Here is a 26,623-nt window from a genome sequence, read left to right on the forward strand (position 1 = left end):
AATACATTTACATATCGAACTAAGCAACACACGCCAAAGATGAAGGCAACCTTGGCATCAGCACACAGAACATGCCACACCAAAAACATGGCAGAAAAAAAAATGTACAAGAGAAACTGAATTACAAAACCTCACAGCGAATGAATTTTCCAGAATGAAGCAGGCAGACACCACGGATTCAATGGAAAAACACATGGATGGACATCCTGGCACTTCCTGCCTTTGCATGTTGTAAGAAACAGCCCAGGCAATTCTAAGCAAACTCCATTTGCTTGACAGGGGAATCACTTCGGCAGAGCAGACAGTGAAGCACCTCCTTACCTGCTGGCTTTGCGATCTGCTGCATCCGCAGGGCTTTTTCCTGCTTGATTTCTTCCAAGGTTTTAATATGCACTTCTTCCAATCGCTTGATTTTACGCCGTGGCTCTTCCAGTTTCACTTTACCCGGCCCAGGTGGAGGGAAAATTCTCTTGTTCTTGCATTTACCCTCAGCTCTCTTGTCAGTAAGAAGCTCTTCTACTTTTTGCTTCTCTTCCTCCAGTCCTTTGTGTTTCCTTTCAGCCAGGGCTTCCGAGTAGGTTTTGATGTGAACTGCAGGGGAAGGCCTCACCCCGGAGCTGGGATCCTCCACCTTACAGCACCCTTCTGCCTGGGGGGCAGCTGGGGTTTCTCCTCGCTGATTCGCTCTCTCAAGACGGATCTCTTCCAGAGTTTTGACATGGATCTCCCCTGCTGGCTTGGCACCCTTCTCTGCCATCATCAAGAAAGGAGAAGCATAATGATTAAATGAGAGTCCAACGAGAGCTTAAGTTTCCAGATTTTTCATAATATTACAGAATATGAGTGTTCCCAGCAGCGCATCGCAGGACAGCTTCACTCTGCAGTTTTCTCTTCTAAGCCACCTGTCCTATATTTTGAAAACCAGTCCCATTTTTCCCTTTCAAATTAACATTTAGGGCTCTGTGGAAGTGGTCTAAATTCATGAGAAGGAAAAAGGGGAAAGCAGGTGTAATACCTAGTTATTATCTATCTGAGCACAAGTATGTCCCTGTCTCTCCTTCAGAGACTTCATGCCTTGAACTACAGAACGGAACAAACCAGGGATGCTGCATAAATGCCAGCTCTGTGTTCACGTTTCAAAACGGGGCAGGGAAAGGAACTTCAAATCCCAGTGATGAAGACTTCAGCAAGCACGCAAAGAGAACGCTCCCAGGAAAGAACAAGCAGAAAGCCTAGAGAATCTGTGCAGCAAACACCAATGACCATTTACCTCTCCTTGGTGCTCTGTCAATCTTGATCTTCTTCCCCAGCCTTTCTGCAAGGCTGCATTTCAGCGGAAGGCCACTGACATCAGCTACAGAGAGAAAACAACAACATTCCTAAGATAATTCCTTTGGAGAAAGATTTTTACAACAGTCAACCACAAACTTTGGTTTCTCCAAGTGTATGTTCTCAAATTCACCTTTCAGCTGCTACACTTGTGTGCCACATGGAGTCATCACAGACCCACGACACACTTTCCTCCCTCCTGCTTCAGCAGTGCCCTCCCATTTGCGTGGAGGCAGCCAAACAGCAGCTCACAAGCAGCCCTTACCTACAGAGGATTCCTGTTTTCCAGGTTTATCAGCAATATTCAGTCGAATCACAGGCTTCTCCCCTAAAACAAAGAAAAACAAAGTGCTTATTTGACAGAAACCAACAGAATTACTGTCTTGTGAGCCCATTTCCCACCCAAAACAAAGACACCCAAAAGACACCACTTTGACAGCCCTGACAGAAAATAATATTGCAACTGTAATGCACTCAGGGTAAGTCCCAATTGTAATTTATCCATTCCACTTAGGAGCCACCAAATGGAAAGAAAGGTACTCATCATTACCCTGCTTTGCAGACAGCGTCACAGTTCTGACCAGTGTCCGCACATTCTCCTTCTTAGGCACAGGAACAGTCTGAGATTGGAGCAGATGAGCAGGAGCTCCTGAAGGCCCTTCTGATCCAAGTGAACAAACAGACAGTGTTTACAACAAGAAAAAGAAAAGCCACTGCCAACAACAAAAGCAAACCTGACAGAACCGTCACAAAGACCAAAGCGCATTTGTTACTCACTACTGTCCAATGTGCAACAACCACTGCACAGCTCTATTCCCCAACACAGTGCCAGCTATCTGAGTATTATCAGAAGGATAACAAAGTAGGGCATATGAACTCACCACTTTGTTGTTTGGTTTTATCCTTTTGTTTCTTCAGTTTAATTTCTTCAAGTGTTTTTATTCCAAAATTCAGACTGTCATCTGGGAACACAGAGCAGTAAATGAGACTGAGGGACAGAGGCACACGCTGAGGACCACAGCTCTGCAAACTGCCTCCTGCTCAGAAGCATGCAGAACAAACCCTGTCAGCTCTCCCCACAGCTAAGAGCACCATGGACCTGATGTCTGTCTGCTGCCCTCCTTTCATCCTTCTGGATATTAAAAGTAGGCTTTATCCCTTACTTTATCCCATCCATATGACATTAGATTCCTCTATCAGCAAATGTGGCTTTCACCACTGGTTGGAAAGATGCACATACAGGCACTTAAACTCCATGCTGTGGCCTCGTCTTGCTCTAATGATGTAAACAAAGGAGTTTACCTTCCTAATCTGAAAGGCACATGAAGTTACAAGGTAGGAACAAGATCATGGAAATAGCTGATTCCATTCAGCAACCCTATGTTCTGTTGTGTTTGTACAATGAATTGCTTTGGAGTTAATTGGCAAGTGCTTCTGATTAATCCTGGAATACCTTGTTTTGTATCAGCATCAGATTTTGTAGTGGAAATTATCTGCAATCCATGATGGTTTTCTTCAGCTGGTTGCTGGACAGGTGTTTTTATTTCTTCTCCCTCCTTAGAAAGCTGGTCTGTACAAGGAAAGAAAAAATCAGTCTCTTCAGTTATGCGGTAGGAATTCAATCAGATTTCCCACATTTATGTAGCTCATACAATGACAATTCAGCCCACAGTTAATATTCTTAAGTACAAATGTAAGTGACTACAGATGGGTTCTTTATTTAAACAGCTACACTTACCTGGTAAACCCATAGAAGCAGCCTAAGTGAATAGAGTACTAGAGAACCGGGAAATCAACCACACTCACCATCACCTTTGTCATCATCTGCAGAATTGATGACAACAGGAGGATGTGTCGGGCTTGGGACATTCTCTGAGTTTTCCACTTCCATCACTTCCATCGACTGTGGAGAGGGATCGGACTGCACGGAAAGCTTGCTCTGCTGCACTGTTATCTGAGCTGCCCTCAGATCGTCACCTGCAGACTCTGGTGGACTTGGCAGCGTAGCTACAGGAAGAAAAGGATCAATTTAAAACTTTGATCCTAACCTTACAACCACTGCACAAAGATGGCAGGCAAGGCTGAAAACCCACACAGATAAATGCTGAGTCACCAGTTGCCCATCCAACTGGCTACTGGGTGAACAAGGAAATCCCCCCCTACACAACATTCACCCAGTAAAAGCTTAAATTCAGGAAAACAACCTGCAAGGCAAAGGCCACAGGAGCAGAAAGAAGCTGAGCATGCAAGAAAAAACTGAAATATCAGAAGCACACAAAGTTAAGCTGTGCTCCTATCTATCATCTTCCCAGCTTTCTTCTCTTCATTCAATCAGTCTCTCAGGAGCAGTTGTTTCAAAACATTGCCCTCCTCAACACTGGTCAAACTCTAGTAACATCACCCTGACTCAGCACGGAGTCCCTGGGCTGCACGGCTGCAAGCCCTCCAATGGAGCCCCTCCTTCAACACCACGAGTGACAGCAGTGAGTAACCCCAACACATTTGTCTGACCGCTGCAGGTCTTCAAGCTCACCCACCTGGACAACCTCAGCAAAGACAGCGATCTTCCAAGCCTTGCAGTTCACTTCTCCTGTAGGCCGAACCAACACTGAATCCGTGAATTAATTAATTATAACAGGTTAGGAAGAATTTTCCTCCTCACTTTGCCAATGTCAAATTCTGTAAGTTGGAATTTCTGGTCTTCAAGGTTTCTTCACCTACGAAGAAAACACTAAAACCTTCCCCTGTCTTTGTTACCTGTACAGCAAAAGCATGCCAGTGCGTATCAATACACAAATCCACACACATGTGCCTGAATACGGTAACTCAGCACTGCGTGGAGCTGCAGCACGTTCTGCTAAGCCACAACAAGGGCTTGGGTTGTTGTTTTTTTTTCTTTTCTGATGTAAAAATCAAATATTTTGGTATTTTAGGTTTGTTTTGTTGTTGTTTTGTTTTTTTTTTTAAGGTATCAAATGCAGTAAAACCTACAACCAGGACAGACAGAAGATCAAATTCAAGTGATTCGGAACTCTTTCATTAAAGTGCTGCACTTTTCTGTGCTAAGCATTTCCGATAGTCAATAAAGGTTGGAACCTTTTACTCACACAGACACTAGTGACACACAGACACTTTTTTTTTTTCCCAGGGAATTTCCCCAAATCTAAACTAAAGAGAGGAGAAGTCGAGTTCTCAAGTTAGTTGCTGGATTGACTGCATGACAAAGGGAACAAAAACAGCACTTAAGGACAAACTTTCCTACCCTCCTCCAGTACTGATAGAAATGCTGCCTTTTACCTTTAGTACCTTCACATCAGATTCCTCTCTGGCAGATTCCTATGCTTCTAACAACCTTGGTGCTGCCCTGCACAGACGCCGGGCACCGTCACTGGACTCTGCACCATGGAACACGCACACAGCTCAGCACTTCTGTTTCCTCACAATTGGAAGGGTTCTGGAATCGGGAGCATGAAGCGGACTAGAAATACCTCACATCCCTCTGCTCCTTACGAGCCCATCCATTTTAAAACAAGATAAGCCCAGACACATCTGTTAGCACAGCAGCCCAAATGCTAACCAGAACACACAGTGTGTAACGCTGAAAGTACCAGTTTAATGCCGCGCCACAACCCTATATAGTGGTACAGGTGACCACCCCTATCAGATACCCATGACCTCCATGACTCCACTGCTGGTGCATGCAGGCACCACCTGCCAATACCCAACATCTCCCCCCTCTTTATTATCTGCAGCCCCTGTAAAGGTTCCCCTGCATACTCCCTGTTACCCCAAAGGTGATTTGCACATTTAAGGCTATTCCGCAAATGAATCAATCATTAAACATATGCGAAAAACAATGAAACTGTCATAATAACATACCAAAGAGATGCAGCTGCAGTGACTACAAACCTGAAAGCACACAACAGCAATCTGCCTAAAAATTGTGAAATGCTGTATGGCAACACTTAGTCAACTTGTAGAGAACGGTGCATTCAAGTTCAAGATAACAGCACAGTACACAATGGAGTTACAACTTCTCCAAGTTCAATGTAACACTATTGTACAGAATCTTCATGGCAATCCAGTTCTGTCCAGTGTGCATTATAATGTCACACTCCATAACCAAATAAGAAGACAAAACCATATTGGCTGTGCAGAATCATTCTGAATGTCCACCACTGGGGGACTATCCAGGAACAAGGTCTCCCCCGCTCACGAACTATCAGTCCGGCATGAAGGCTGGATTCCCAGTTCGGACCTTCAGGCACATTGGGAGCAACGCTGTCTCATGTGCCGTTACCAGCAGCCGCTGCCCAGTGCTGATGTCAAATCACTGGCTGCACTGGAGACATTAACCAAGGAGACATTGACCAAAACTGGTGCTGAGATGTTCAGATCCTCACGGTGCACAGGATGGCTCGTCGTTTGGTGCCGGCTTAACCCAACGTGCCGGCAGCCAGCAGGGCCCACTTGGGGTCCTGACACAGACGTGTTTCCTGCCCTTGACAAGGAGTGGCATAGGGTCTGGGAGCCATGGCCCTCCGTCGGGTCTGATCAGGACCTGACCTATTGGTGTCCATTTGGTCAGCTGATGGTCTCCCTTCCAATTCTCTCAGTTAACTTTCTAAGAGCACCAAGGGTGGGTAGCAGCTTCTGCGCCTCTTCGTCCCCTGCAAAAGCTCACAGAACTCCATGCTGGCTTTCTCTAATGCTGACCGACTCACACAGTGAGAAGCTCCATCAGCCAGACCTCTCCGCATTATCCACATAATAAGCAATTGAGGTCCTCATCACACACTCTGTGTCATTTCTTGTCAGCATGTCCTGTCCCATCCCTGGCTCTCCAGCAGGACTGTAATGCTGGGGTGAGCAACACTGGGCACTGTCAGTGTGTTTTTCTTGCAAGCATCTTCCAGGGAAATACGTGCAGGCGTTCCCCACTCTTGGCTGTATCTCTGCAGTGCTGGGTCCTGTGTGAGCAGAGCTCTCTGCCCCAGAAGCCAAGTCACTGCTGTGCAGAGCTCAGCCTCGGGGTGAATGTGCTCCTGAGTTTGTCCCAGTGCAAGGACAACCTTCTCATTGCCCTTTAGGAGCACCTCTGGTGCTGATGGGTGCTCTGCTCTCAGCAACCACTGGATACACGGCTCCAGGCGCGTGTGTGCTTTGTCGCCTTGAGCTGTTTGCTCTGATCGCATCTCACCCTGGGGAGCCGGGATTTCCCTTTGGTCTCGGTGTCACTTCGAGACCAGTAGCAACACTAGGGGTCAGAGGAGAGCTGCTGAATGTGTGAGCAAAGCTGCTAATTGAGAAGGAGATCGCACGCGTGTGACTTCAAAACCCGAATTAATGAGCTTACCTTCACCCTCCTGACTAATGCAGACCTCATGCAGCCCTGGGCCTGCCCTTCTCCAGCCTCCTGCCTTGTTTTGCCTACTCATAGGAAAAGATTTAGCACAGCTCAGAGCCCCAGGCGGCGCTTGGAATGCCAGCAGGAAAGAGCTGCTGGTGTCCACATAGCTCAGGACTGCAGCAGTGGGGCTGCTGGACCTCAGTGTTCTGAACACTCTGATGTGGAAGTGATTGGCAGGAGGGATGAGGTGCCTGCAGGGCGTCCCTTGGAAGAAGGTTTGGTGAGGATGGATCCTCTGAGCCAGCATCGGGGACAGGGTGCTGGGTGCAAATGCCAGTGCTGCCCCCTGTCATCCTGTTGGTTTTAAAAGGAGTACAGCTCCGTTTCCAAACTTTGCCAACCACAGGCTGGCTGGCAGCTTGAAGGAACTGCCATGAAATTGGTCTAATGAAGCATTCCTGGCAGAGCTTCAGGATGGAGAAAGTGCAGTTTGTCCTCAACTGAGCTGAGGTCCAATGAGCTGAGTTTCCTGGCTCAGAGCAGAGGCCGTGAGCATCACGTCTCACAGTCTGTGTCACCTGGGCAGAGCCGTTAGGCAGGGGCTGCTAGTGGGGAGATGCCAAGGTTTTCCATGAAGATGATTGCTCAGATATGCCTGAGTTCAGATGGAGGGGCCCATTGCCCTACCAGGAAGTGGAAGATGCTTGGGGGTGAGGCAGCTCGTGCTTTCCCATGCCTGTAGTACCTTACAGTGCTGTGCCTTTCCACATACCTACCCCACCTTCTTTCTTTCCCATGCAGGGGTCATCATTAATCCAGTGGGTGGCACCAAGAATGCCCGGACAGCCCCACTGCATTGTGTCTCTGTGGCAGAAGGACACACCAAGCCTGTGCTCTGCCTGGATGCCACCGATGAACTGCTTTTCACTGCCTAAAAAGGTATATGTTGGACAGAACAGGTGTGGGGGCTGTTGGCTTTTTATGTGCTATTCTCATAGATCTCCCCAGGCTGGCATGGGGAATTTGGGTGCATGGCAGGGATGGCTCCTTCTGGGCTGCTCCCCTGTCCCTGCCTTCTGATGTCCAGGTGCTGGAGCAGGCTGGCTCCATTGCCCTGGAAAGGAGCTGTGATTGGTGGGAGGCAGCGCTTGGGAAGGAGTCGGTGCCTCCACGCCACGGAGGAACTCCCCAGCCCAACTCTCTCAGTCACGTTCTTCTTCCTACAGACTGGAGCTGTAAGATGTGGAACTTGGTGACGGGTCAGGAAATTGCTTCCCTCAAGGGTCACCCAAATAATGTTGTTTCCATCAAGTACTGCAGCCACACGGGGTTGGTGTTCACCGTGTCCACGTCGTACATCAAAGTGTGAAACATCTGGGACCCAGCGCGCTGCATCCGCACCCTGACGTATGTAGTGGGAAGAGTGGCTGTGGGGGACTGTGGGCAGCTCTGGCTTTGCAGAAGATGGTGTGAGGAACTCCTGGGGTCCCACAGGCTGGAAACAGAGCCCAGCTGTTTTAGGATCAGTGCCTACAGCTGTAGGAAACAGGGAGGCTTAGGGAGATCTTGGAATGGAATCTGTGGGGACCCTCTGCAGCAAAGGCTCAAGGGAAAGGACCTGGAATAAATTTTTAGCCCTTCCTGGGGGTGGCCAAGAGCACCAGCAAGAAGGGATGGGGATTTTCTTTTTTGCTTCAACTAATATGCCACAGGAAGACGACCACATTAACCCAGCTGTATTTGTTGTTGTTGTTTATCTACAGCATGAAGCATTTCACTTGGAAAGTCTCTGCTGCCACTCATCGTACAACAGACTTAAAGCACAACACTTGGTACCTAGCAGTGCTGTGAAGGGTTGGAAAGGCTGCGCATCATTGTGCTGAGGGCCAAGAGACGGTTCAGACAACAGAAGCATTTGTCCACATTTCTGACATGAAGGCTGTCGCCTCCCGATCCGGCGACAAATCAAGGCTGCTGTGTGAAAGTACCGTGCCTCCGCACATGGGATCAGACGGGACTCACACACAGTGTGTAACACCGAATGTTCCAGTTTAATGCCAAGCCACAAACCTACCCAATGCCCAACAGGGGGGACCAGTCAATGCTGCTCATCAGCCATCAACCCCAGATGCTGGAGAAGGCAGACCATGTTGTGGTGCTGGAGCATGACACCATGGCTGAGATGGGGACACCCACCGAACTGAGGACCCGCAGTGGATCCTACAGCCGGCTGCTGCAGCACTGAGGACCACAGGGCAGCTGGAGTGGGATGCGATGGGACATGGGGAGCTGTGGCTGTCTCCGCTCCCCGCTGCAGGATGGGAAGAGTGGGATGCTCTGGGATTTGTATGGAATAAAGCGGAGATGTTTTGTAGAGGAGCAGGTTGGGATGTGGGGTGTGGGCAGCTCAGCCTCAGTGCATGGTTGGTTATGGATGCTGGGTGTCTGCCCTCAGAATGTGGCTGTGGCAGCACTGTGGGTTATGGGGTGAAGCACAGCTCAGCCCAATACTGGATGAACTTTCCAGTCACGTCTTCATGCCAAAGCATTGCAGATAGCACAGGGAGTGCAAAGGGGAGGAGGAGAGCAGCAGTGTGAAATGGAGCAATGGGCAAAGAGTGTGGGGTGGGGGGAGGAGGGATGAGGAGAGGTCCCCTCATCCACCCCAACCCTGAGCACAGCACGGAGCAGAATGCGCCGCAGGCTGAGCACAGAACAGCCCAACACTTTATTTCACAAGAAGCAGCACAGGAAAAGCATAACAGCATAGGAAGCAGAGGGAGATGTGAGAGGTAGAGGGGATGGGGCTGTGTTCATCACCGACCCCAAATGCTCGTGTGGCCAGTTGGCCCCTTGCAGGCTGAAGCACAGCACTCAGACGGTTTGGTTACTTCCTGTGTGAAGAAGAAGAGATGGTGTCCCATAGGGCCACGTTCACATCCCAACCCTCAGCTCCCTGCAGAGTCCCAGCCCAGCCCTGGTGCAGCACCACAAGGAGCACAAGGAGCACAGGGACCCCTTCCAACCCCCAGCCCCACACCGCAGCTGTGCTCGAGTTGCTGGTTCCACCTTCCTGGCCTGTAAGGTAAGAAGAGCCATTGTCTCAGCCCAGTTTGTAGGAGGGAGGCAAGGTTCTTTGATATGCGTATACCTGGTGCGGGATTAAGAAACAACGGTTCAAACATTGGTCCGACCAGTTTATTACAAGACTTTATCAGGGAGATGGGGAAGGGGAGGACGGACGCTATTATGGTGTAGGGTGATGGGGAAGGGAATGCAGTAAAAATATGAAATAGAAGCAAGGAGTCTCTGTAGGAAGCAAGAGGGAGATATTCACCACCATGGATCCATCGAGGTTTGTAGTTCAGTCATTGGTCTTCAGTCGTGGTGGGTCGTCAGGCGTTGTTCTGTTAATGGTGACCACGATGACAATTTCCAATGGTAGCACCAACTTATTTATATGTCCAAAGTGGTCAAGTCAGCTCTCTTTGGAGTGACAGCTCGAATCCAAAGTAGTTGAGTCAGCACTCCTTGGAATGGAAGCTTCTGGCTCTGGGATCTTAGCAGAAATTCCTTTGTTCCCATCTTCTGAGCCTTGCCAGCAGATAAGAGGGAGCAGGGATACCCATCCGCATCCTGTTTTTCACAGGGCACGATGGCTTCATTACCCAGATTTCCCACACCAAGCTGGAGCTATTTAGTCCCGGGCCAGATCTTCCGCTCATAAACAGTCCTGAGCACTCTTCTGGAGGCAAACAGCTCTGAAGGAAGGTGCTTTCAAATATTCAAATACCCAAAAAGTGATACTGATTGTCACACGGTAGCACCCATTACTTGCCACTTCAATAAATCATTGAGAGTCTTCTCACAAGAAACACCTCAGGAAGCAAGCTTGGAGCCAGAAAACAAGGAAGGACTCTCACAGCCATGACCCCCAGCCCTGTTCTTGCTGTGGGGCATGGAGCAGCTTTGAGCACCAGGAAGGGGAACCCTGGGAGAAATCGGGGACCCCAATGCTGCCCTGGCACTGGGCAGAGGTGGGGGACAGCGCTGCCCTCATCACTCACTGGGCGCCGTGTTGTAGCCTTTCTCCTTCTTCCCTGCAGACAGAGAGATGCATCAGCACAGGTTCACATCACAGCCAGGCTGAGGGCTCCTGAGGGAGCCTCAAATCCCCCCACAGCCCCCACTGTCCTCCTACACCCCTCCACCTTTACCTGCATGGCGTCTGTAGATGATGAATCCAACGCCAGCCATGATGGCAATGGCCACAATGGCGACAACCACCCCCACCACGTTGGGCACCAGGCTGGACTGTGACTGCTCTGGGGGAAGGCAGGGCTGTCAGCAGGGGAAGGGGCAGCCCAGAGCCCCCCAGCCCCACATCCCCTCACTCACCTCATGAGTAGAGGCTGGGCTGGGGCAGGCTGGCGTGCTCCACGCAGCACTGGTACTTGTCCCCGTGCGGGGCACGTACCTCCGACCGGAACTGTTGTAGTGCACGAAGATTTCGCCATCCACGTACCCCACTTCAAAGAACCAGGGCTGCTCGGGGCCGGAATCCGTCATCCCTATTTCCAAGTACCGCATGGAGTGGAGCTCTGCGGGGTCGGAGCGCGGCGACCCCCCCTTTTTTATTAATTAGCAAGCTACTGCCTATAGAATAACAACACTACTTATATTAATAACATAACCATTATAACTCAATCAAGACCTCGATTGACAATCCCCTAGAAGTGGAAAAAGAGACAAGTCAAACACAGCATAACAACATTACTGTTTAACCTACTAAAAAGAACAAACTCGTTTGCTCTGCAACCTAAGTTTCTGCAACCTGGAAATAAATCCATGAGGGTCCCATTGTGTTCACATGTCACTAGTTAGGAAAAGTCTTCAACTTTCATATACTCTGATATATTGATTTTTAATGGCCACTAACTATTGTGCAACAAATGCTTTTAGGATGCTCATAACCATGCCTTTGAGCTAATAATTAATAATTGAACTTTATGAAGTTGCATGTCAGATAGAACCAGTTTTAGAGGACAAATGTGCTGGAGTATCACTAGGGGCATTATTACTTATTGACCCTTGAGAAACAGCAAACCGTGTTGGTGGTGGTTGCGACAGGCGGTGCCAGCAGGGCCTTCCCTGCTTCAAAGTGCACCTTTCCTCTCTCACCCATCACAGACTCTCTCCTGCATTCAGGGTCTGAAGGATTTCTTCCAGTTGTACACCATATCTGCATGGCCAGTGCGTGATACAGAGCCCAAGTGGAACAGCTGCCTGGAAAACAGAATAAACTATCAAATTTAGTTCTATTAGTATGCACATTTGTCTCAAGTGATGCATGGTCATATTTTTAAAATCCCAATTAGTTGGGTGTAAGAGACGTATCCATTCTACAATACAGGGTCATCCCTTTGCCTGGGATTCCTTTCCAAGTTTTGTCTTTGCAAATTAAGAAAAGCTAATTAATAGGCTAATAACATCATGAGTGAGCAGTACTAACATACTAAAAGAGCTATTCCCATAGATTACAGCACTGATTACATCAAATCCTTTCTTTAACACACATTTGATCTATGGATAATGCCTAAAATTCTAATTCTTAGAACTGCATTGGTAACAGAAAATCACACACTATGTCAAACCATTACTAATATTATTTATAACACCGCAAGTTACAAAGCAATTCCACTAGGAAAGAAACACACAAACACAGTTACTATAAAGGCTGGATGCTATTTTCTGCCTTGAGATGAGACCAACAACGTATTCTGGTGGTGTTAGTAACAACCGCACAAGATTAGAAGTGTCTAGTGTCATATGAGTATCCTCAGTGAAAATCCATTGAATGATTTGCTTAGAAGCTTCAGATCTATCCCATAGTCAGTCACAGTCTTACCAGCCTGCTGTAACAATTTCCAATGATGCACTTCCCACCGAGCAGCTCCCTGCTGATCGTCTATCAGCGGGCAAGCGAGCTGAAACACAGCTTGACACGGTCCCTCCAATATCATGTCTCTAATGACTCCAGACCAACGCAAAGGTGGAGGATCGCTACGTGTGGGGGGGAATCGCATAGACAGGGGCTGTAAAGACATCGGTGAAACGCTCAAAGAGACTGATGCCTCCTTCATACACAGTTCTAAGTCCTGCAGCTCCTCAGTTAATGTTTTATTATGTTCCTCCAATGCTTTCTCATTCCCACCATTATCCGAGTCGCTTTCACTCTCAGGAGCTTCTTGCTGCTCTGCACACCCCTCAGCCCCCCCCCCCACCGCACCTTCCTCACCAGCCAAAACCGGATCTGCCAGAGACATTGAAGAGGTCGAGGACGGGGGATTATTCGGGGCTTCTGCGGCAGCCCTGACTTGTGAGGCTGTTGAGCAAACGGAGTACGAAACTCCTGGTAACAGGGAGTCAAGTTCTGACCTTGACTGAGCACTAGGTCCGGATAGAGCTTGTACCACAGCAGCAGCGAACTGCCGCTCGGCTTGCATATTCTTCAATGTATTTATTTTGTATTCCTTATTTTTGGAGATAACAAATTCCCACAGATGGTCGACTATTTCTCGCCATTCGGCTACAGTGAACATCAGTGCCACCTCCTGAAGGTGTCCATTCATATGAGCCCATTTTACCAGCTCGGATATGCATTTAGGAGATACCTGCTCCCCTCTCTTAGAGAGAATACATTTCCTCCACAGCTTCCCACAACATCGTGGCTTGCAGAGAACGGGATGGTACCCCGATGAGAAGTGAGTGCCATCACCCCCAACCCCCAGTTCTTTATTGCCCCCACGTCATTATTTGTGGTTCCTATCCCTTTATTTTGTTCTCTCCCCCATATTTGTGCCCTCACTCTGTGTTTATTTTGCTCACCCCCCCTCCGCCCCCGCAATTTTTTCAAACCAGCTTCGTCTGCACCAGCAAGCACCTGCGGGACCCTGAAGCTGGTGGGGGACGTGGGGACCCCCCTGAGAGGGGAGAGCGCGACAGCCGCTTGGACTGGGAGCAGGAGCCGGAGCCTGAGGAGCGGGGGAGGCGAGAGCAGGATGGGCAGAGGGGCAGGGGGCGTGGGCAAAGCTGTGGGTGAGTCAGTGATGTATGGGTGCATCTGTTGTGGGGTGGTGCTGAATGGGGTGGAAGCTGTGCTGACCTCACCCCCCCACAGCTGTGCCTTTGTCACCTACAAGAAGATGGAATCAGCTGACCAGGCTGTGGGGAACCCTGGGTGAGCTGGGGGGCACTGGGGGGGCACAGGGACGGTGTGGGGGTGCCAGCAGTGCTGAGTCCCTGCCCCCATCCTGTGCCCCAACAGCCGTAAAGAACAGTGCCAAGGGCTCACACCGCGACAAGCGGGCGCAGGTGGTGTACAATGAGGACCTCTTCGGGGGGCAATAAAGGTTTAGTGCACACAGCAGTGGTGTGGCAGGGTGACAATGGGACAGCGGGAGAACGGGGATGGGGGAACTGTGGGACACAGGGAGCTGCAATGGGGGAGGCTGAGTGGTGACCAGCTGCACACACACCTGTAACTGAACTGCCAGCCTCACCTGGCTGTGGTGCTGAGCATGCTGGGCTGCCTGGCCCTGCTCTCAGCAGCACTGTGTCCTCCCTCCCAGCCCCCACAATTCCACTGATACAGTTATGTCTGTTAGAGAGATTCACACTGCATGGAATGTGCCACGGCCAATAGCAACTGAAGGCTTCAGAACCAAATAAGTGTGAGGAGGCAGTGCTGGAGCTCATCTCTTCCATGGAGCTCATAACAGCAGCACAGCAGTAACCCTGGTGGCAGCAGCACCAGGATGTTGCTGGAGCAGCACTCCTGGCTCCCCTCCTGCTCCCTCCAAGAGCTGCAGGCAGACGTACAGCACTGCTGTCCTGTGCCAGGTTTATTTAAAAACACAGCTGAGAGCCGCCAGCATAAACAGAGGAGCCGGACTACGTTCATACAATATCTTAAATAGAAGGCAAATACAAAAGGAAAGGATAAAATATTTACAGTAACAGTGGCAGACACGACATGGGCACAGTCCCACCCAGAGGCAGCAGAAAACCACTCAATACCCTGCTGAAGCACAGAGTCACCACGGCGTCCTCCAGCAGGGCCAGGGCTGCACTGTGCCCACAGCAGGGCTGGGATGGCTGCACTCTGAACTGAGACAAGCGAAGCGCACACGTGTTGGCTTCCAGAAATCATCAGCACAGCATCAAGCTCTGCCAGCAAACAGCACTGGAAATCCAGCAAAAGGGAAAGGAGGGAATAACGCAGCAGTGGCATGCAGGTCCCACTTCTCACACTGCTGCTGCATCACTGCTGATAACTGGAAGGCAGGAAGCACCCCCCGCCTTGGTGGCACATTTGGTCCAAAACAAAAGAATAATTCTGCTCCCTCCCACCCCCACATTGTCATTAAGTTGCCTTAAAGGATTCAAGTCATAAACAAAAGCATACACCAAAAATACTCAAGAGCTGGCAGAACTCCAGGCTAGACATGGGGACTGCCCGAGAAATGGGAGCACCGAAGAAGCTTCCAGCTGCACCCAACGCTGAGCATGGCCAAGGGAGGAGGAAGGAAGGAGCTTGAGGTTGAAGCCTTCAGAGCGTCACTGAATCAGGAGATCAATTGCCAGGCACTGCAGCACACAGATGGACGTCCTTCTGGGCTGTCACAGAACTGCTTTGTCCTCTTGCTGCTGAAAGGAGCCAACCAGGAGCAGGGAATGGATGCACAGGGCCTCAACTCTGACCAGCAGGAAAACTCAGGACAATGGAATGCAGTCTGCCAATCTTTTACCATTTCAGCTGTGCTTTAAGACTCATTATTGTGAAGCCTCCTTTAGTAAAGTATCACCCTGGGGTATCCAACCAAAAAGAAAAGGTTTTTATTAAATTAAAAAATTTTTTTTTGTTGTTGTTGTTTTGTTGTTTTTTTGGTTTTTTGTTTGTTTGTTTGTGTTTTTTGTTTTTTTTTTAACATACTATAATAACTACTACGCAGTTCAACAGTCAGTCATCTCAGAAAGTTCACGAAGGAAATCATCCTCATCCTTCTCCAGGTCCAAGTCAATTTCTGCTTCCATTTCCCCTCCTGAGATTTCCGAGATGAACTTTTCAGTGTCATCTTCTACAGCCTTGGTGAGCAGGCTGACCTCCGGCAGGGCTGGAGCAGCAGTCTGGGAAGAAGGAAGACAAAGTCAAAGAAAGGAAGACAAAGTCAAAGAAAGACAAAGATTGCTCAGGAGATCCTTCCTCTGCAGTGCTTCTCCTTCAGCACTGCTGATCCTGAACCCAACACGGGGGCTAAGGGGCTCCTGAAGGATGTTAACAACCACGTGAAGGCTGCAGAGCACCTCAGGTCTTTTTAACAATGCAGCATTAATGGACAAATTCCTTCACACTACAGAGGAATCACAGGGCTGCAGAGCATTGTGCACACACTGCCATTCATCCAGCATCCTGCACACAGTGACTACTTTGAAAGGAAACCTGCAGAACATTTCAGTTCTCCACACTTTCTACAGGAGTTGTATCTCAGTATCAGCCTGACCAGGACAGCACTGACACTTCTTCCCCTCCTTACCAAAGCTGCTTTTTTAGCTGGAGGCTCCTCTTCTTCAGTGCTCGTTTAAATCAGTACAGTGCTAGAGCTGTTACATACCACATTCTATTTGAGCAACAGAAAGTCATTCCTGTTCCCCTACACAATATCCACCCACAGTCTGATTTCATTGAACACGAAGCCATCGTGACCTTTTTGTATCCAGTGCTCCCACGTTAACCTCACAAGTTGTACCTGGTGCCAGCAGGGTTACTGCCTCACTGCCAGATACAATCAGATCAATTCTGAGTTTGAGGAGTGCAAAGCTGTCTGGGAAAGCCATTGAAAGTACCAGGATTGTGAAACATGGCTGCAGCTCTTCACCAAAGGCAGGAAGGTAGGAATGCACTCATGATGGTGGCACATGGTGAGCAGTGAGACACAAGAACATGTGAAGAAATTGTGTCACTGTGTCCATCTACAGAAGGGACTCACCTCTGCGGGTGCAGAGACAGCTTTGGGAGCAGCCCTGCTCCATTCCACAGTCTTTTCCTCTTCTCTTCCAGGTGCTTTAAAACAAGGAAAAAGAAAATCACTTGGTCAACAGCAAGCATAGAAAGAAACCTGAGTGCCAGTGTTTCCTCCATGTGCTTATTTCCTCACATTCAATAACAAAGAACACGAGAGAGGCGACATCTCGCAGTCCATACAGTATCCAAGCTCTTCCCTCCTTCACATGCTGTCTCATCATGAAGCCTCTCTCACCTGCCCAATGAATAACTCACCCCCCTGACCTTTCTGACAGAGGTTGGCCCCCATGTTAAAAACTCAATCCATGCTTTACAAACACATTTACATATTAAAACAAGCAACACGCCAAAGATGAAGATAACCTTGGCGTCAACACACAGAACATGCCACACCAAAAACATGGCAGAAAGAAAGTACAGGAGAAACTGAATTACAAAACCTCACAGCGAATGAATTCTCCAGAATGAAGCAGGCAGACACCACGGATTCAATGGAAAAACACATGGATGGACATCCTGGCACTTCCTGCCTTTGCATTTGGTAAGAAACAGCCCAGGCAATTCTAAGCAAACTCCATTTGCTTGACAGGAGAAGCACTTCAGCAGAGCAGACAGTGAAACACCTCGTTACCTGCTGGCTTTGCGATCTGCTGCATCCGCAGGGCTTTCTCCTGCTTGATTTCTTCTAAGCTTTTAATTTGCATTTCTTCCAATCGCTTGATTTTACGCGGTGGCTCTTCCAGTTTCACGTTACCAGGCTCAGGTGGAGGGAAAATTCTCTTCTTCTTGCGCTTATCCTTAGATCTCTTCTCAGTAAGAACCTCTTCTACTTTTTGCTTCTCTTCTTCCAGTCGTCTCTTCTTCCAGATCTCCCCTGCTGGCTTGGCACCCTTCTCTGTCATCATCAAGAAAGGAGAAGCATAAGGATTACAAGAAATTACAACGAGAGCTCAAGTTTCCAGATTTGTCATAATATTACAGAATATACGTGTTCCCAACAACAACGCTCCTGAGAAAGAATAAGCAGAAAGCCTAGAGAATCTGTGCAGCAAACACCGATGACCATTTACCTCTCCTTGGTGCTCTGTCAACCTCGATCTTCTTCCCCAGCCTTTCTACGAGGCTGCGCTTCAGCGGAAGGCCACTGACATCAGCTACAGAGAGAAAACAACAACATTCCTAAGATAATTCCTTTGGAGAAAGATTTTTACAAGTCAACCACAAACTTTGGTTTCTCCAAGTGTATGTTCTCAAATTCACCTTTCAGCTGCTACACTTGTGTGCCACTTGGAGTCATCACAGACCCACGACACACTTTCCTCCCTCCTGCTTCAGCAGTGCCCTCCCATTTACGTGGAGGCAGCCAAACAGCAGCTCACAAGCAGCCCTTACCTACAGAGGATTTCCGTTTTCCAGGTTTATCAGCAGTATTCAGTTGACTCACAGGCACCTCCCCTAAAACAAAGAAAAACAAAGTGCTTATTTGACAGAAACCAACAGAATTACTGTCTTGTGAGCCCATTTCCCACCCAAAACAAATACAACCAAAAGACACCACTTTGACAGCCCTGACAGAAAATAATATTGCAACTGTAATGCACTCAGGGTAAGTCCCAATTGTAATTTATCCATTCCACTTAGGAGCCACCAAATGGAAGCAAAGGTACTCATCATTACCCTGCTTTGCAGGCAGCATCACAGTGCTGACCAGTGTCCGCACATTCTCCTTCTTAGGCACACGAACAATCTGAGATTTGAGACGATGAGCAGGAGCTCCTGAAGGTCCTTCTGATCCAAGTGTTTTTATTCCAAAATTCAGACTGTCATCTGGGAACACAGAGCAGTAAATGAGACTGAGGGACAGAGGCACACGCTGAGGACCACAGCTCTGCAAACTGCCTCCTGCTCAGAAGCATGCAGAACAGACCCTGTCAGCTCTCCCCACAGCTAAGAGCACCATGGACCTGATGTCTGTCTGCTGCCCTCCTTTCATCCTTCTGGATATTAAAAGTAGGCTTTATCCCTTACTTTATCCCATCCATATGACATTAGATTCCTCTATCAGCAAATGTGGCTTTCACCACTGGTTGGAAAGATGCACATACAGGCACTTAAACTCCATGCTGTGGCCTCGTCTTGCTCTAATGATGTAAACAAAGGAGTTTACCTTCCTAATCTGAAAGGCACATGAAGTTACAAGGTAGGAACAAGATCATGGAAATAGCTGATTCCATTCAGCAACCCTATGTTCTGTTGTGTTTGTACAATGAATTGCTTTGGAGTTAATTGGCAAGTGCTTCTGATTAATCCTGGAATACCTTGTTTTGTATCAGCATCAGATTTTGTAGTGGAAATTATCTGCAATCCATGATGGTTTTCTTCAGCTGGTTGCTGGACAGGTGTTTTTGTTTCTTCTCCCTCCTTAGAAAGCTGGTCTGTACAAGCAAAGAAAAAATCAGTCTCTTCAGTTATGCGGTAGGAATTCAATCAGATTATCCACTGCACAAAGATGGCAGGCAAGGCTGAAAACCCACACAGATAAATGCTGAGTCTCCACTTGCCCATCCAAATGGCTTCTCTGTGAACAAAGAAATCCCCCCCTACACAACATTCATCTCCCTGACACCCAGTAAAAGCTTAAATGCAGGAGAACAACCTGCAAGGCAAAGGCCACAGGAGCAGAGAGAAGCTGAGCATGCAAGATAAAACTGAGGTATCAGAAGAGCACAAAGTTCAGCTCTGAACCTATCTATCAGCTCACAAGTGAACGTTACCTGGCATTCTTTATGACACTATACCCACCTGTGAGTAATAGAGTTAATCTTTCGTACCTAAAAAAGACAAACTCACTTTGGCTTGGTGGAAAGAAAACCCCATTGAGGTAACGTCCCTTGGTGTGATGGAAGGCACAGTTGGATTTCTGGCAGCCTGCTGGCTGGTTCTCCCAGTAGCAGGAAATCATGCTGCGTTTTTTCTGAAGACAGAAAGGAAGAAGAGCTGATGGTAACATGGACCTAAGATCTGCAAAGGGAGACTGAGCTCCAGATGGTGCCAGTGAGCAGACTGCCACAAAGCAGCACTCAAACACCACTCTGAAGCGTGCGCAGGCTGGGAGCACCAGGCTCACTGAGCTTTCCTAGCATTCTGTGGGTGAGGACACCAGTTTAGAAGGGGTTAAACTAACACACCTTGCAGAATGCTTGTCTGATTGATGTGGTTCTTTAGTATCTGTTGATAGAACACTGTTGGTATCAACTACAAGAATATTCTGCTATGATATACCAATGCCATTGAGCTCTCTTCCCTCTGCTTCCTCCCCTATTCTTAACCGTAGGAACCATCATCATTTCAAAGCAAATGAACCTAATCTGCAAAAGCACATTCAGCCCACCTAAAGAAATGAGAAGTGGGTTTGGTGATAAACTCTGAGGAGCCAACACTCACACTGATCTCCATGTGCCTGAACCTGCAGACATTCCTGAAGCAGCGGCCCTCCTTCCACAGCGTGCAGATGGTTTCATTGCCCAAAGCGGCTTCACAGTGCCTGAAGGGACAGTTGTCTCCCTGTAACCCAATGGAAACCAAGAGAGGAAAATGAAATAGTACAGCCTGAGAACTGGCCATGCTTTGAGCTCATTTTTAGCGAGTTGCTCTATTGTACAATGCAATTAGTTATGAAGTTTGCTGAAGACCAGTAATACTTCTACTTATTCTACCCATTCCTCTTAACTTCAGAACTGAAAGAAAGAAAAAGTGAAGGAAAAAACCCAAGCAGACCTTTTTACAAGTGGAATAGAAGTAGAAATAGCAATCATTTCCTTTAATCGACATGCTGGACCAGCGCACAGAAGCAGTTCTGGTCTCGGGGATCTCTGTGCAGCTCTTCCTGTGCTTCTCAAAGAGCTGGCTCGTGCTTCCTTGGACTGAAAGTCTTCTACAGTCTTGATCAGTGAAATCTTCTTTTGAAAAGGAACCCTAAGCAAAACACCGACAAGCAGAAAAGAATGAGGAATGCCCACCCGTCTTCCCAGCTTTGTTCTCTTCATTCAATCAGTCTCTCAGGAGCAGTTGTTTCAAAACATTGCCCTCCTCAACACTGGTCAAACTCTAGTAACATCACCCTGACTCAGCACGGAGTCCCTGGGCTGCACGGCTGCAAGCCCTCCAATGGAGCCCCTCCTTCAACACCACGAGTGACAGCAGTGAGTAACCCCAACACATTTGTCTGACCGCTGCAGGTCTTCAAGCTCAACCACCTGAACAACCTCAGCAAATACAGTGATCTTCAAAGCTTTGCAGTTCACTTCTCCTATAGGCCGAACCAACACTGAATCCGTGAATTAATTAATTATAACAGGTTAGGAAGAATTTTCCTCCTCACTTTGCCTATGTCAAATTCTGTAAGTTGGAATTTCTGGTCTTCAAGGATTCTTCACCTTTGAAGAATCCACAAAAACCATCCTCCGTCTTTATTACCTGTACAGCAAAAGCATGCCAGTGCGTATCAATACACAAATCCACACAATGTGCCTGTATACTGTAACTCAGCACTGCATGGAGCTGCAGCACGTTCTGCTCAGCCACAACAAGGGTTTGGGTTGGTTCATTTTTTTTTTTTCTTTTCTGATGTAAAAATCAAATATTTTGGTATTTTAGATTTGTTTTGTTGCTTTTTTTTTTTAAGGTACCAAATGCAGTAAAACCTGCAACCAGGCCAGACAGAAGATCAAATTCAAGTGATTCAGAACTCTTTCATTAAAGTGCTGCACATTTCTGAGCTAAGCATTTCCGATAGTCAATAAAGGTTGGAACCTTTTACTCACACAGACACTAGTGAATTTTCGAGGAAATTTTTTTTTTTTTTTTTTTTTTTTTCAGGGAATTTCACCAAATCTAAACTAAAGAGAGGAGAAGTCGGGTTCTCAAGTTAGTTGCTGGATTGACTGCATGACAAAGGGAACAAAAACAGCACTTAAGGACAAAGTTTCCTACCCTCCTCCAGTACTGATAGAAATGCTGCCTTTTACCTTTAGTACCTTCACATCAGATTCCTCTCTGGCAGATTCCTATGCTTCTAACAACCTCGGTGCTGCCCCGCACAGACGCCGGGCACCAACTGTCACTGGACTCTGCACCATGGAACACGCACACAGCTCAGCACTTCTGTTTCCTCACAATTGGAAGGGTTCTGGAATCGGGAGCATGAAGCGGACTAGAAATACCTCACATCCCTCTGCTCCTTACGAGCCCTTCCATTTTAAAACAAGATAACCCCAGACACATCTGTTAGCACAGCAGCCCAAATGCTAACCAGAACACACAGTGTGTAACGCTGAAAGTACCAGTTTAATGCCGCGCCACAAACCCTATATAGTGGTACAGGTGACCACCCCTATCAGATACCCATGACCTCCATGACTCCACTGCTGGTGCATGCAGGCACCACCTGCCCAATACCCAACATCTCCCCCCTCTTTATTATCTGCAGCCCCTGTAAAGGTTCCCCTGCATACTCCCTGTTACCCCAAAGGTGATTTGCACATTTAAGGCTATTCCGCAAATGAATCAATCATTAAACATATGCGAAAAACAATGAAACTGTCATAATAACATACCAAAGAGATGCAGCTGCAGTGACTACAAACCTGAAAGCACACAACAGCAATCTGCCTAAAAATTGTGAAATGCTGTATGGCAACACTTAGTCAACTTGTAGAGAACGGTGCATTCAAGTTCAAGATAACAGCACAGTACACAATGGAGTTACAACTTCTCCAAGTTCAATGTAACACTATTGTACAGAATCTTCATGGCAATCCAGTTCTGTCCAGTGTGCATTATAATGTCACACTCCATAACCAAATAAGAAGACAAAAACATATTGGCTGTGCAGAATCGTTCTGAATGTCCACCACTGGGGGACTATCCAGGAACAAGGTCTCCCCCGCTCATAAACTATCAGTCCGGCATGAAGGCTGGATTCCCAGTTCGGACCTTCAGGCACATTGGGAGCAACGCTGTCTCATGTGCCGTTACCAGCAGCCGCTGCCCAGTGCTGACGTCAAATCACTGGCTGCACTGGAGACATTAACCAAGGAGTTGTTGACCAAAACTGGTGCTGAGATGTTCGGATCCTCACGGTGCACAGGATGGCTCGTCATTTGGTGCCGGCTTAACCCAATGTGCCGGCAGCCAGCAGGGCCCACTTGGGGTCCCGACACAGACGTGTTTCCTGCCCTTGACAAGGAGTGGCATAGGGTCTGGGAGCCATGGCCCTCCGTCGGGTCTGATCAGGACCTGACCTATTGGTGTCCATTTGGTCAGCTGATGGTCTCCCTTCCAATTCTCTCAGTTAACTTTCTCAGAGCACCAAAGGTGGGTAGCAGCTTCTGCGCCTCTTCGTCCCCTGCAAAAGCTCACAGAACTCCATGCTGGCTTTCTCTAATGCTGACCGACTCACACAGTGAGAAGCTCCATCAGCCAGACCTCTCCGCATCATCCACATAATAAGCAGATTGAGGTCCTCATCACACACTCTGTGTCATTTCTTGTCAGCATGTCCTGTCCCATCCCTGGCTCTCCAGCAGGACTGTAATGCTGGGGTGAGCAACACTGGGCACTGTCAGTGTGTTTTTCTTGCAAGCATCTTCCAGGGAAATACGTGCAGGCGTTCCCCACTCTTGGCTGTATCTCTGCAGTGCTGGGTCCTGTGTGAGTAGAGTTCTCTGCCCCAGAAGCCAAGTCACTGCTGTGCAGAGCTCAGCCTCGGGGTGAATGTGCTCCTGAGTTTGTCCCAGTGCAAGGACAACCTTCTCATTGCCCTTTAGGAGCACCTCTGGTGCTGATGGGTGCTCTGCTCTCAGCAACCACTGGATACACGGCTCCAGGCGCGTGTGTGCTTTGTCGCCTTGAGCTGTTTGCTCTGATCGCATCTCACCCTGGGGAGCCGGGATTTCCCTTTGGTGTCGGTGTCACTTCGAGACCAGTAGCAACACTAGGGGTCAGAGGAGAGCTGCTGAATGTGTGAGCAAAGCTGCTAATTGAGAAGGAGATCGCACGCATCGCACGCGTGTGACTTCGAAACCCGAATTAATGAGCTTACCTTCACCCTCCTGACTAATGCAGACCTCATGCAGCCCTGGGCCTGCTCTTCTCCAGCCTCCTGCCTTGTTTTGCCTACTCATGGGAAAAGATTTAGCATAGCTCAGAGCCCCAGGCAGCGCTTGGAATGCCAGCAGGAAAGAGCTGCTGGTGTCCACATAGCTCAGGACTGCAGCAGTGGGGCTGCTGGACCTCAGTGTTCTGAACACTCTGATGTGGAAGTGATTGGCAGAAGCTGTGGCCGGAGGGATGAGGTGCCTGCAGGGCGTCCTTTGGAAGAAGGTTTGGTGAGGATGGATCCTCTGAGCCAGCATCGGGGACAGGGTGCTGGGTGCAAATGCCAGTGCTGCCCCCTGTCATCCTTTTGGTTTTAAAAGGAGTACAGCTCCGTTTCCAAACTTTACCAACCACAGGCTGGCTGGCAGCTTGAAGGAACTGCCATGAAATTGGTCTAATGAAGCGTTCCTGGCAGAGCTTCAGAATGGAGAAAGTGCAGTTTGTCCTCAACTGAGCTGAGGTCCAATGAGCTGAGTTTCCTGGCTCAGAGCAGAGGCCGTGAGCATCACGTCTCACAGTCTGTGTCACCTGGGCAGAGCCGTTAGGCAGGGGCTGCTAGTGGGGAGATGCCAAGTTTTTCCATGAAGATGATTGCTCAGATATGCCTGAGTTCAGATGGAGGGGCCCATTGCCCTACCAGGAAGTGGAAGATGCTTGGGGGTGAGGCAGCTCGTACTTTCCCATGCCTGTAGGACCTTACAGTGCTGTGCCTTTCCACATACCTACCCCACCTTTTTTCTTTCCCATGCAGGGGGCATCATTAATCCAGTGGGTGGCACCAAGAATGCCCGGACAGCCCCACTGCAGTGCGTCTCTGTGGCAGAAGGACACACCAAGCCTGTGCTCTGCCTGGATGCCACCGATGAACTGCTTTTCACTGCCTAAAAAGGCATATATTGGACAGAACAGGTGTGGGGGCTGCTGGCTTTTTATGCGCTATTCTCATAGATCTCCCCAGGCTGGTGTGGGGAATTGGGGTGCATGGCAGGGATGGCTCCTTCTGGGCTGCTCCCCTGTCCCTGCCTTCTGATGTCCAGGTGCTGGAGCAGGCTGGCTCCATTGCCCTGGAGTGGAGCTGTGGGTGGTGGGAGGCAGCGCTTGGGAAGGAGTCGGTGCCTCCACGCCACGGATGAACTCCTTAGCCCAACTCTCTCAGGCACGTTCTTCTTCCTACAGACCGGAGCTGTAAGATGTGGAACTTGGTGACGGGTCAGGAAATTGCTTCCCTCAAGGGTCACCCAAATAATGTAGTTTCCATCAAGTACTGCAGCCACACGGGGTTGGTGTTCACCGTGTGTCATGGTTTTGTAATTTTGTAATTTTGCTATCAGTATTCCACATCATAACATCATGTAAAGTATGGATACTTCTATTGAATGTGCAGTCCACAGAAGAAGACTACGTTACCCCTGTTGTTCTCTGGGATATGATAAGTCACGGGACCAGGACGCTGTATAATCTCGTTCCCAGGCTGGAGTGCCCTCCTCCTTCTCTCGGACTTCTCGGAGAGTGGGAAGCGTTCCAGCCGTGTCGCATAGAGTTCACAGTAGGCCTCTCTGTTTTCGGGGACTCTCTCTCTCTCTGTTTGTTCGATTTGTTAGCCTCAATTATATTATATTGTGTTATCTTGTATTTCGATATCATATCCGCAGGCACCGAACCCCAAGGGGCCACACACGCTCCGCCTCACTGCTCCGGCAGCCCAACTCTAACTCGGTCCGGTCCCGGGCTCGGCGCAGCTGCTAGTCCGATGGCAATGGAAATTATAATAATTGATCACAGTCCGTTACAGATTTCTTTGTTCTTTCTCCACACCCACTGCTGCATTTGACTAATCTTTAAAAAATCTGTCATGGGTTACTTAGATTTACCTATGCCCGTGACAGGGGAAGCCACCCCGTGGGCCCCCCCAGGGGCCCAGAAAGGAGGGGGAAAAAGGGGAATGGGATAAAAACAGCGGCAATCTAAGGAGGAAAAACTTATTTTACTAAATATGATATCGAAATACAAGACTCCTCACAAATTGAGGATTTCCCCTGCAGTTTCCTTAAATGACAGCATTCCCTGTCCCTTCTCTATCACAAGGAACTATCCACTCCCTGCACTGAATCTAGTTTAAAGTGCTGGTAATCAATCCAACCAGCTTGCTCCCCAGCATGCTTTTGCCCCACCTGCTCTGTCACATTCTGTCTGATGTCCACATACCTGGTCTCTCAAAGGCCTGCCCAAGATCACAGTAACCAAAACCTTGATCTGACACCATTACCTGAGCCAGTAATTTACCTGGCCCATTCTCCCTCTTCATTTCTCAGCCCCCAGTCAGCAGTACAGAGAAGACTACTTGTGTTCCTGCTCCCTTTAACATCTTCCCAAGGGATTCAAAGTCCCTTTTAATGTTCTGTAATTTCCTTTTTTGCAGCCTCCTGGGACCCTACTTGAATGAGACCTTGAGTGGGTAGTAGCCTTCTATTTTATCAGAGGCAGTAGAGTCTTCTTAACATCTGTGACATGTGCCCCCAGATAACAGCAAACTGCTCTGGAGAGGTTATTTTTGGTGGCAAATTCGGGGCCTCAGTGCCTCCCAGCAAGGAGTCCCAATTACCAAGGCTCGTCAGCTGTTTTTGGTGGCACTAGTTTTAATAGGACTCCTTGGTTGGCCCTGCCCCGCATGCTTGTTGTATGCAGTGGAAGCAGGGACAGGT

The 26,623-nt window shown here is 48.6% G+C and overlaps 1 protein-coding gene across 1 annotated transcript; it reads right to left on the reverse strand.

Moving 5' to 3' along the window:
* Window positions 1-86: 86 nt before the first annotated feature.
* Window positions 87-26,226, reverse strand: LOC146756631 (zinc finger CCCH domain-containing protein 11A-like). Its single transcript, XM_085524242.1, has 8 exons — window positions 26,127-26,226; window positions 13,598-13,713; window positions 3,136-3,232; window positions 2,211-2,369; window positions 1,880-1,990; window positions 1,595-1,657; window positions 1,271-1,354; window positions 87-750 (listed from the first exon to the last, which is right to left on the reverse strand). The coding sequence occupies exons 1-8, from the start codon at window positions 26,224-26,226 to the stop codon at window positions 254-256; spliced, it is 1,227 nt and encodes a 408-aa protein (XP_085380368.1). The 3' UTR covers window positions 87-253.
* Window positions 26,227-26,623: the final 397 nt, after the last annotated feature.

Source organism: Coturnix japonica, chromosome 26 (genome assembly GCF_054131305.1).
Source record: "Coturnix japonica strain WE chromosome 26, WE-NBRP24, whole genome shotgun sequence".
Lineage (NCBI taxonomy): Eukaryota > Metazoa > Chordata > Aves > Galliformes > Phasianidae > Coturnix > Coturnix japonica.